The sequence below is a fragment of the Acartia tonsa genome, chromosome 13, assembly GCF_053477335.1.
Source record: "Acartia tonsa isolate MP-2025a chromosome 13, ASM5347733v1, whole genome shotgun sequence".
Lineage (NCBI taxonomy): Eukaryota > Metazoa > Arthropoda > Copepoda > Calanoida > Acartiidae > Acartia > Acartia tonsa.
This window is the reverse complement of record NC_137272.1, coordinates 21,641,315-21,653,985: the sequence shown is the minus strand read 5'-3', so window position 1 is coordinate 21,653,985 and position 12,671 is coordinate 21,641,315. Positions and strand designations below refer to the sequence as shown.

General features: G+C 32.6%; 1 protein-coding gene across 1 annotated transcript in view; it reads left to right on the top strand.

Annotated features, from left to right (window-relative positions):
* Positions 1 to 12,671, top strand: part of LOC145335202 (ATP-dependent translocase ABCB1-like) — a 44,444-nt gene extending 31,773 nt beyond the window's left edge. Inside the window, exons 29-41 of the mRNA XM_080180935.1 lie at positions 201 to 302; positions 1,025 to 1,077; positions 4,653 to 4,772; positions 5,364 to 5,488; positions 6,325 to 6,388; positions 6,884 to 6,972; positions 7,505 to 7,605; positions 8,036 to 8,135; positions 8,671 to 8,806; positions 9,441 to 9,525; positions 10,097 to 10,166; positions 10,899 to 10,992; positions 11,561 to 12,671. Coding sequence (XP_080037061.1) covers positions 201 to 302; positions 1,025 to 1,077; positions 4,653 to 4,772; positions 5,364 to 5,488; positions 6,325 to 6,388; positions 6,884 to 6,972; positions 7,505 to 7,605; positions 8,036 to 8,135; positions 8,671 to 8,806; positions 9,441 to 9,525; positions 10,097 to 10,166; positions 10,899 to 10,992; positions 11,561 to 11,658 — 1,237 coding nt within the window. The 3' untranslated portion in view covers positions 11,659 to 12,671. The remainder of the gene's footprint in view (positions 1 to 200; positions 303 to 1,024; positions 1,078 to 4,652; positions 4,773 to 5,363; positions 5,489 to 6,324; positions 6,389 to 6,883; positions 6,973 to 7,504; positions 7,606 to 8,035; positions 8,136 to 8,670; positions 8,807 to 9,440; positions 9,526 to 10,096; positions 10,167 to 10,898; positions 10,993 to 11,560) is intronic.

The following is a 12,671-nucleotide window of genomic DNA, read 5'->3' as shown; positions in this document are numbered from 1 at the left end:
GTTGTCTGATGGGTGAATGGACGCTTTACAACGCAATCATAAGTTTTGCATGTATGTTTCAAGGTGCGTGGAGGTCTAGTACCCAAAGCGACACCTAGCCCCTAGAGTCTTAACTGTCTTAACTCTACTCTTATGGTCTATTATGATTATACTATCCCTATATTCCTGACACAGTGTAACCGCCATTATGTCCCTCCAGGTATGATATATCAGATGATCCTGTTCACCAAGGAGGGAACTGTACAGAAGAAAGCGCTGGAGAAGGCTGCCAAAATAGCACTGGATGGAATAAAAAATATCAGGATTAATATATTTCCTATTATGTTTAACTTAAATGTCTTGTTCTCTTTGTCAGGAGGGGAGAAAATGTATTGAGGGATATAAATGGATAAGACAATGGCCGATAAATTGAAATACATGCCCAATGTTGATACAAAATTACCCCCTCTGTAAAATTAGTTTGGACACTCAACTTAATTAACCAACCAATCATAAATCAATAAAAGTTCCCATAGTTGTTAAGCCAACGAATAAGATAACGCTATTATAAAACTTTAGAGAATAGTGTAATAAAAAGCCCTATGTCCCCTTCCACCTGGAATGCACTTTAAATTACACTGGTACACAAACTTGACACAACAACTCAACTGATGGATTGTTTCCAAACAATTGGTGTCCAAACTTTTCAACCAATAATTTCAATCTACAGAACGGGAGATGCATATCAATTTATAGGTCTTATCCCTTAATATCATTGAGGTAGTTTTTAAAAAATTCGGGATGTTTTTTTTTTTTTTAAAGAAAGCGGGATTGGGGGTGTTTTACTTTCCAACAAAATAGCTTTAAACCACAACAGGAACAGTATCTATAGTCCCTAAAGGTTAGAGCCGAAACGGTTCAGCGGTTACCAAGGTATCGTTCTACTTTGCACTATAGAAATCAGGATCAGTTAGACCAAAATAAGAATATTCGTTTTAACAAGCCTTTAGAGGCCAACAAAAGTTAATATATTATTTGTTTGCAGAACTGTTTATGGTCTTACTTGTGAATCATTGTTTGTTGAACAGTTTACTAAAGGTTTTTTATACGATAACAGACATTTTACATTAAAAAGAACATATTTGTCTATAAGAAGCACAGCAGAAATGATCTAAACATATCTTAGATTAGCGGCTTGGCCCCAAGTGACATATAGGGGCACCTGAGATAAGGGGGTGGGGAAAGAGCCAACTCTGCACTTCTGTATTAAAACAAAAAAGTAAAAAAAATGGGAGGGTACATTTTCATCCATGGGCGATATCTCTTAGAAGGGTGGAGGTATCCTCCCCAAAATAGTTACAAATATTCCCATAACCCATGAAAGGCAAAATAGACAAACGTTCTATTGCTTATATATAATACAAGTGACAAAGCGGCCTTAGGCCGCCTTAGGGTCCGAGTTATTAGAAAAAAACAGAGGGATATTTCAAATTAAATAGTAGCTTCTCTACTAAAAAATATTTTAGCGGAAAATCTTACATGAACTTTGTATGTCTGTCTGGTACACAATCATAATTATGTTTTACTTTAACATAAAAATAGAAAGCAAATTTGTCTGTGAGGATTTCGCTAACTAAAAAGCATCATATATTCAATTAACTTTGTCAGTCAGTCCGTCCATTATGCTAAAGTTTTAGTAATTAGATTTTTATGGTTTTAGAGATGTATGTTTAAAGTTTACTGTATATATTTCTATTGACATCTAATGTTTTAACCACATTTTCTATCTTATTAGATTTTATTAACATTACAAAGTTTATGGATGTTATCATATGTTTCTTTGTACTCTAATTGAAATGTCTGTCTGTCTGTAAGAAACCGTAAAGGAGTAAACGTGAATTTCTCTTCAGTTATTAAAGATAAATGGCTGGAATTAAAAAAACATCCCCATGCTGATGATCATCCAGTATAAAACTTACTTTGTCCGTCCGTCTGTTGGAATGCTTTGATATGCATCTACTATCAAAGATATTGTATAAATTCTATTGTAAACCTTTCCATGTTTTTTTAGCTTTACTAAGGACTCATAAATGATGTCATCCTTGTTAAGCTTTAAAATTTCTTCGAAATTCTATATATTCTATAATTAATCCTATCAAGAGTAAAGGCACATCAAGTGTAAACCTAGGTGGGTTAGGGCCCCCTGCAAGAGTTAGGCTTATGGGAAAAACCTATCTCTTCTAATTTACAATTTATTTATAAAATATGGAAGTGTATTTTCAATGCTTGTTATGTACTCGATATGGGAAAGCACCCTAAACCTTACGTTGGCTGTCCTTGCTTAATTATTATTAAATATATTTTTTAACGCGGAGCACCTCTATAATTAGAAATGTCCGTCTGAGGGTAAAACATAATTCTTCATCTGCTATTAAAGATAGACAGCTTTAATTTTTGAGAATATACTCTATACCTTTGAGCATCCAATATGTGATTTACTTATTCCGTCAGCCTGTCGGAAATACCCTGCAAGGCATTTAATTTAAAATGTAAAAATTTTATTTATCAAATGCTAAATTAGATAGACGATATATTTTTTTTGGTTAAGAAATGAATATCTACTCTATACCTTATTTAGTCGGTTAGTCTGTATGTAACCCTCCATATGACATCAATTTCTGTAGGGAAATGTGCCTTTTCTTTTATTGAAGATTCTAGCCTATAGTCCATAAAATAAAGTAACAGGATCTCGCTGTGTGTGTGTGTGTCTGTCTGTATTTAAAGATCTCTAAAAACGCAGAATCGATATGGTTCTCCTTTACAAATAAGCATCCATTATATAATTTACCTGGTCTGTCAGTCTAACGGTAATGCTCTGATGGTCATTTGATTAATAGAAAGATGATTTTTTCCCGGGTAAAATTTTACAGGGCGATGAGCACCTACTCTACATCTCAATTGGCCGGTCAGTCTGTCTGCAGTAGTCTAGAGGCCACACATTTTTACCGTCGGCCTGTCAGTATAGTTTTTAGTATTTCCAGGGAAGACTTTATTATCTTAGCTTCTATTCAAGTTTTTTATGATTTACAACATACAACAATAAATAACCAATAAAAATATTTTTATTTGTAAATATATTGTCAATTTGATTTAAATGTCTCATTCTCAATATCTAATCTACTTAACTGATTGGGTTCTCTATTTTATATAAACTTAACATCGGTCCCGTGATAGTTTTAGGCTATTTAATTTTTATATTTAAGTCTTGGGATGGGTTTAAGCTTTTTTTCTAGTCCGTAGATAATAAAGGGGCAAACGCTAATAATATATAAAGTTTTTTTGTCTGAAGGTTTAAATCTCAATAACTACTAAAGCGATTGGGTTCATAATTTTAGGTAAGCTTCAAATAGGTCTCATGAGGGTATAAGGCTATTTCATATTCAGATGGTTTTAAGCTATTTTTTCTAGCCATTTTCTGCCCCTTTTAATTTCAGAGCCCCTGGATGCTAGGTACGCATCCGCTGGGTATGCATTTTTTTATTCAGAATTAGAAATATGGATTTTGTTAAAATTTCCCTGACAATTCCTATGCCCTTTTTTTTTGGGGGGGGGGGGGGTTCACTGTATATTCACAGGGGAAATATTAGAAAATAAATATAAATATATTAACTTGCATATAAAGGTTACTTCAAGTTCAACTACTTACGTTAGAATTTCTGTCCGGCTGATTTTAGTTATTTGTTTTATAATAAAAGCCTTTGATACTATGAACGTAATAACATTCTGCCTTAGCGTTTTCTTGTTTTTTTAAATCTCTCTCACACTTGCTTTTTCTTCCATTTTGCTTTTGATTTCTTTATTTAATCTTCAGATACGTATTTATAACAATGCTTTTTTCATTCTTTCAAAAATGCAATTTGAATTATGGAATTTATTTTCCAATATATATTTTTTTATATAACCGTCATGAAAGGGTTAAAATGTTTTTAATTTTTGTTTGTAAATCTGAACACATTAAAAGTGGCGCTAGAATAAATTTATTTTAAAACTAAGTTTTCTTAAATTTACTATAATATGAATTTAAATTTTCTGTTTTAAGAATAATAATTAAATACTTTAATATTATGTAAATAGCAACATGAAATAAAAATTTATTCTTAATAAAGTAAAATATTGGGTCTTATCGTTCTGGGCAATGAGAGTTTATTATGGATTTTTGGAGCACTATGAGTTATAAACATTCATCCCTTGGAAGACTTGAGCTCATTTATAGACATTTATTTCCTATATAGATCTGACATGGATCTTGAAGCAATAAAGCAGGCCGTTTTGTAAATGTTAAAAATTGGAAGAATCTATTAAATAAAAGTTATCGCAAATATACTTAGTAAATGTTCAATATATAAGTAAAGTTTGGATATCATGTTTGGTAACTTTTTAGGAGAGGGAGGATCCAAAAGAAATAACCCAAAATCATATTGGGACCTATGTAAACCTTTCCTAAATCGGAGAGCTCTATCGGTTTAGTGATTATCAAGACCTTAGCGGACAAACAACAAAAATTACCAAAAATGCAATGTGAAATTAACATAATTATTGAACAGCTGCGAACCTTTAAAAATATGTAATATTGTCTGTATTGTATAAACACACACGCATCTAATATTCTATAGAACTCACTGTCCCTCACAAGAAAACTATGAGAAATTCGCATGTGCGAGGAATTATCTATGGATTTGCAAACTCAACATTTACTTTCGCCTATGCTACTGTCTTCACATATGGTGTCAAAGGAATTAGATTTTTTTGTGATTTTTCATTAAAAGAAATATTTTATGGTAATTATGTTAACAAATACCAGTAAATGGCGTCTTAGAAGGTCAAATTACATTATTTCAAATGTTCCCAAAATATATTGTTTTATAAATTCTCTACATAAAACTTTCCACATTGAGTTATGATTATTTTTAAAGCACCTTATTTATAAAATATTTTTTCCGTTTATACAAATTATTGGTTGAAAAGTTTGGACACTAATAGTTTCAAAATTAACGAATAAATATAATAAAAGTAACCAAAGAAAACTATTGAAACAACGTGGTTATAAATCTTTGGGTACCAGTGTAATTATCAGGATCAGGGTTCCTCCCTGACTGTTTATAGTGGTTTATTATGTTTGTTTTTGGCATCTAAGAAATATAATATAAATTTAGATTCAATGTTCATAAGTAATTCTTCAAAAATATTACTCATAAAAAGCTTTCTAAAAAACTGAATTTTGATAGTTGTGTGTTTATTTTGGTAAGCTAGACTTCAACAACGCATTTGAAAACTTTTATTATTTTCCCCAACAAAATCACAAAACCTCTCACTGAAATCTTTAGTGTACACTGAGAAGTACACACACGAGGACAACAAAATCACAGAGTTGTGGAAGATCGCCGTGGGCGTGTTGTCTGGTGCCATGATGGCGGGCATGGCCATATCCTTCCTTATGGACTTTGGAGAGGTATGTGAGAACAATGGATATGTAATTCTTGGATATTGTGAGAAAACAAATGTATAATATGTTGGGGACCTTTTCATTCTGCTAGCAAATTGCTCTCTGCTCTTTTGTAGCAACTTGTCTGTGTTAATATTTGCGATGCTATTGGCTGATTGAACTAATTGAACCCTTTCTATCTCTATTGTGTTACTTTTATGTGAGAGATTCTCTCATACCCTGATAAAATGTTTTTTTTCCAGGTAGTTAATACAACGATACCTCCATTCCTTATGTCTTAACCCTATACCCTCTTATTACCATTGAGGAATATATTGACCAATACCTGAGGACTGTATTAACAACCTAAATTGTCACAATATCCATGTGTTTTTTATCCATTTAAAACATAAAACAATCATCATCATTTTGTTAATGCGTTTGGATCAGTCACTTTACACCCCTTGATTGAAAAAAAATGAGCAAAAGCAAAAGTTTAACGAGGACCGTTTAACATCCAACTATGTTATCATCCATCTCTTATGTAAGATCATTATTATTTCACTTAATCTTTATAATTGATCCATTCTTCCAACAATTTACTGTAAAAAACCATAGGTGGATGGACAAAAAAAATTGGGACGCTTCGTGCCATCCTTAGCAAAATCCAATTCAAGCACTAAATGTTTAATAATGTGTATGAAGCACTGGAAAGTGTCATGTGTGATGTCATAGAAATAGTCTATTGTCTATATTTAAATAGGGGTTTCCTTTCCCGCTTCTCCTATCATCCCTCCTTTCAAACGAATTTTAATGACGTCACACACGACACTTTCCAGCATTGCAATGTGCATTATCTGTAGGTATTCCATGCTGCTCATTCAATATTCAAACTGTTGGAGAGAAAACCTACCATCTCTTCAGGATTCTTCATTAAAACATTTTATACCTAAACTAGACCTCTAGGAGCACTTAAAAAGAAGGAGGGAGTGTTTTCTCTTCGGAGGGTAGAGTTACTCTCTCCAAAAATAGTTAGTAAATCACCCCTGGACCAAAAATAAGCTTTAAAGGAGAACCTTAAGAGTAATGTGGTCAGTGAAATTCTACGCAACAAACACACAGACATAAAAGATAAAATGAAAAGGATAGCTGTCTGTGTGTTTGTAGGAATCTGCTAACCGTAGAACCGATATGGTTCTACTTAGGTCCAAAGAAGTTGTATAGCCCAAGTGTAATAATCGCTATAAAAAGTATTTTTATTTATTGAGTGGGAAGGAATAAACCCTATTATAATAATATTTTATTCATAAATATTTTCTAGTTTAATAACATTTTAAGGAATAAACTATAGTTCTTTGAACGATTAGCCGAAAATTTTAATTCGAATAAGGAACATTTTTTTATTGAATGAACTTGTAGACCCCAGTGCTGGCTTGATAACACCCATAGACAAGGGAAACGTTGCTATCGAAGATGCAGATTTTTACTATCCTACCAGACAAAATATTCAGGGATCAATTCTTAAACATTATTTAGATAACCAAATATTAACATATTAAAGTCTCTATTTGTAAATTTTCATTGATTAAAATTGATGATTTTATTGTCAATCCTTAAGATAAGTACTTTCCCAAAAAAGTATAAAATATTTTTGGGTCAGTTCATGGTAAAATGTTTCTTGGGTCGATATAAAAAACTTTTCAGGTTTCTAGCGGCTAAACAGCTAAACGTATATATTGTGTCAGCGGTATGTCCTAAAAATAATCTTCATTTGCCATTACTCAATAATTCACAGTTTTCCTCACAGCGCACATAAATGCGCGAAAAAGGCTTATTTAACGCATTTTTTTATCAGTCAAGCTTCTCTGTGCATCATTGTGTTTTTGGTACTTTCAGATGATGTCTTGACCTTAACATACACGTTTAGCCGTTTGGCAGCTAGCAGCATTGAAAGATCATAGATTTTGAGGTAAATGATCCCAGAAAATTTTTCTGTAAACTGCACTAGATCCAATGTTTTTAAAGAATTTATCATCTCTTTAGATTTTACGACGATTCTGCATCGACATAACATCAGGCAAAAATGTGGCTTTAGTTGGTCAGTCAGGATGTGGAAAGTCTACTGTTATACAGTTAATTCAAAGGTATCACTGTCTATCTATCTATCTACCTATCTGTCTATCTATCTATCTATCTAGTTGGGTAGTCAGTCTGTGGAAAGTCTACTGTTATACAGTTAATTCAAAGGTATCATTATCTTTCTATCTATCTATCTATCTATCTATCTATCTATCTATCTAGTTGGGCAGTCAGTCTGTGGAAAGTCTACTGTTATACAGTTAATTCAAAGGTATCATTATCTTTCTATCTATCTATCTATCTATCTATCTATCTATCTATCTAGTTGGGCAGTCAGTCTGTGGAAAGTCTACTGTTATACAGTTAATTCAAAGGTATCATTATCTTTCTATCTATCTATCTATCTATCTATCTATCTAAATATCTATCTATACCTCCTATTTATTTATGTATCTATTATTCTTCTATTATCTACCTTTTTTTTTATCTATGTAGAATGTATGACCCTCTGGATGGCTCAGTAAAGATAGAAAATAGTGATCTACGCAACCTGAACTTACCCTATGTCAGATCTAAACTTGGCATTGTCTCCCAGGTTCAATCCTTAAGAAATATTACTGCTCAATCTTAAAAAATATATATATTTCAATCTTTAAAATTTGAAACTAGATTTTTTAACAAAAGTTGTTATATTCGGAACTGAAAGTAGCTATCAAATTAATAAATTGCAAGCTCATGAAATCCATCCCAATCTGAATATCTCCAATAAGATCTCTTAAATTTATCGTATTTATCCAGGGCAGGTTTTAAGGTATTTTTAAAAACAAAGCAATAAATATGAGAACAGTAACCCACTAGTGAACCTAAGTTCGTTAGTTAATATGCTAGATCAGGCATTTGACCGTAATTCTGTCAAAAAGCATACAAAACCGACCTCTTTTAGAACTAAGGTACTGAAACAGTTAATCTTCTAATAAATGGAAGATATTTCAACATTGATTATTTGGGCTTGTAAAGAAACTGTTTCAGTGTCTTAGGTGTAAAAAGGTTTGTCTTTTAAAAAAAACACTTTACAGATTACGTAATTACAATTTTAAATTTGCAACAAAATTCAAGGATTAAACTTACAGGAACCGATTTTATTCAACCGCTCACTGGCTGAGAACATAATGTACGGTGACAACAGCCGTGCTGTAACAATGGAGGAGGTGAAGGAAGCGGCTGCAGCGGCTAACATCCACAGCTTTATAGCTGCTCTACCAGAGGAATTAATACTTAAAAATAAAAGAGCTTCGAAAAATTTCAAAAAATTTTGTTCAAAACAAGTACAATAAAAATTAATTAAAATTAAAATTTTGGGTAATAAATTATTGAATGTTCCATTTATAGTTTTAAGCAATTTATATTCATAAAATTTTAAAAACCAGCCATTAACAAGAAATATATAGAAAACTAGCCTAGCCTAACCTAAAAAAATACAGGGCAGAAATAATGCTTTATTATCAACTAGCGGCTACGCCCCTAGAGGCCTCTAGTGGCACTTTAAATATTTTTGTTTGTTAAAGTTAATTTTTTATGTACGATACCACCTTATTTGACGCTGAAGTCTCCCAGATTTAAAGAAAATTTTCAATTTTTTTGTCATTTCTTTTGGGAGGGTGGTAGTACCCTCCCCCAAAATAGTTAAAAACCTTCCCAGGACATATGAGAATCTACCCTGTTAAGGAGAACCCGATCGGTTTAGCGGTTAGCGAGATCCTTCGGTACACACAGACAGACAGACAAACATCCTGTTACTTTAGTATAAGGATTTCAATGTTTTTGTTTATTTTAATATGAAGAAGATTGATAATTCATCCATTGTCCTATCCCTGTAGATTAATTAAGTATGGATCTTAGGGTTATGAGACCAATGTTGGAGGTAAGGGAACCCAGTTGTCTGGAGGCCAGAAGCAAAGAGTTGCCATTGCTAGAGCGTTAGTCAGGTAAATTGCTTTTCTATATGTGTATTTTTAAAAGCTAAGCTTTTCTGTAATTAGGGTAGGCCAAAACGTACATCCGTAACGGTCAGCTCTTCTTGTGAATTTAGACATGTTAAAATTGTCCTATCGATTTCAAACTTTGCATGATGATTCATATAAAAAAGTAGGCAAGATTTAGAAAACGTAGCAACTCTATAATGGTTACCTGAAAGTCCTGAAAGTGCATTTAAAAAATATTTATATTTTATTTTTTTTTGTCAAAAATTTTTTTTGTGATATAATTATCCTACCCATATAATTCCAAGGATAACATAGCACAATGTTATGAGCAAGCTTCTCCATAATCAAGTCCTAAATATGAAAGTATATCCTTAACAAGTATTTTGTATTTAAGCAGTTTTGCAACAAATTTACTTACAATTTTGTTTAAACTTTATATTCTAAAACTATACAAATGTTGAATGTTTACCCTACCATTTCAGAGCTAGAACTTGCTTTTATGGATGTTGTCATCCTTGTTTTGTTGAAGACTAATCCTTATATTATTCTTTAATAAAGAAAATTATTTTTTTAGAAATCCTTCAATTTTACTGCTGGATGAAGCAACGTCAGCTTTGGACGCAGAAAGCGAAAAAGTTGTTCAGGTAGGGATATGGCTCCTGCAGTAGAAAAATTATTTTGCTTCTAACTTATACAAGTCAGGGATCTGAAGAGATAAGACAATTGCCGATAAATTGATGTTCTTCCTAAATGATGATACCATTTTTGTAGATTACAATTAGTGGTTGATACAATTAAACACTCAACTTAATGAACCAACCAATTAAAATTTAAAGTTGTTAGACCAACGAAAAAAAAACATCACCATAAAACTTTTGGGGCTAGTGTTATAAACAGCCCAATGTCCCCTCCCTTCCTGGGTAAAATCTATTAAATAGGGATATATATGGAACATGTAGTAGGAAAGTTCTTTTGCCTCTAACTTTAATGTCAGTTCAAAAAACCAGATTTATTTTGCAATTTTATTAATAACTGTAATAGAAGCCACGATATTCATGATATATGTCTTTAGTATAAGCCGGACAAAAAATCGGTCAGGGAGCGGTCAAATGGTCATAACACCACTTTTCTCAGATGTTCATTGATATCTAAGTATTCACCAAAAAAAATTTAGATCTCTACCTTATACACAAAAGTCATAATGTAGAAATTAAGATTTATGTAGAATTTTTTAAATTTTGGTGCTAACTAACCGACTTTGACCGGACACCACGACCGACACAGACCAGATATCCTTATAAGATCAAGATCCTCAGATTATGACTAATCAATGAATCAATCAGCCAAGGAAACCAATTAATGGAAACCGTATTTAGGATGCTCTGAACAAAGCGTCACAAGGACGAACCACAATCACAATTGCTCACAGATTATCCACAATAGTCAACTCAGATGTTATCTATGTTATAGGTAATATTCGTGCATCCGCTCGTCCTCGGGGAGGGGATGTTATCGAATCTCCGCTGAACACTGCGTCATAACTAGAGACTATACAAATGGCTCCTACTGTTGCAATGTCAGACATTAATAGATATAGTACGGGGAATGCCTTGGCCCCAAACAGGCGCAATTTATTATCATTCACAGTAAGGACTTCCAATCAAAAATAGTCAATCAAAGACTTGGTTGTCTGTTGGGTGATTGGACAAAAACGGAGAGATTGGCTCCCCAAAGTTATTCTTGGTTGTTTGACGTTACCTTGTTAAGGACAGCAGCCTCAGCAGTTTATGTTACTTGATGAGGTAGATCAATAGATAGCACTTTATTTTAAACAAAGAGGACCTCTCAATCCTTATTTTATTAATTTGAAAATAAAGGGAGAGGGGGGCAGTGTCTCACAGTCAGGTTAGGTTAGGTTATATTGGGTGTTTGTTCCTAAGTTGGGATAGGGGCACCGCGTGTATAGGCCACCATAAAACTAGAGGGGGGGGGGGGGGAGAATCGGTCCCTAATTTCTAAATAATGTTTTTCTGTTTAGACAAAGGAAGAGTTGCCGAGTTCGGGTCCCACGAAGAGTTGAAGAATCTGAAGGGGAAATACTACCACCTTCTTCAAACTAGTGTCAATGCTGTTTAATTTAATTTCCAGTATGGCTGAGAAACCGGTTCTTATCTGAAACCGGTTTTTGGCCATACTGAAAAAATCATGTATCGTATCATATTCTAGACAATTTTATACGAATAATAAAATGAAACATCTTAATATCAAATTTTAGAAGCGAAGCTACTTTTTATTTTTGACTGTCCGTGCGTTTGCAACAATAGACTTTAAATACAGTTGTCTTATCTAAGTGACAAAGGTTATATTTTTTTCAATTGTATTCCAAACGAAAATTTTATGTTTTATCATAAAAGTTTTCCAATAAATAATAATGTATGATGAATTTATTTTCATTAAAATTCTTCATTTGTCAGTCTTTGATGTGAATGATAATTTAAGTGTCAATGTCTTCTCCTTCCCAAAAAATACAACATTGTATCACAACGTGAAACAAATTAAAAAGTATCTTTTCAGTATGGCTTCGCTGAATAAGAAATGGTTCTCATCCATTCTGTAAAATCATGTATATCATCGTATTACCTACAATTTTCCATGAATATTTTAAAAATCAGCCTGGGACTTCGGCCCCTTAGGGCTAACAAAACTGGTTTAAATCTTATAATTTTTTATTTGATATTCGCGTAAAGCTGCCTATAATACGATGTAATAAATAACCATTTCCTTATAGAACAACAATTAGTGCCATTGAAAGAGGTTCTTAAAACTTTCATGAACTAGATAAATAATAAATTCTGTGATTTTTATTACAATCAGGAACTTGGGAATGTGATTCAGAAAAACTATTCTAAGTGAAAATTTCCCCATAACCCACTTCCCTTATTTCTCTCCTTCTTACCCACTTCCCTTCTGCTACATCAAAGAAACAAGTTTTACGCAAACTCTACGCCAACAAAGTATTTAATTTTTGGCAATTTCAAATGGAATTATTTGGCTGAATCACATCCCCTGAATACAATTAAATTAACACAAAATTATATATTTTTAATGTAATTGTTTAACTTTCTGTAAAATAAAAAATAAATGAAAGA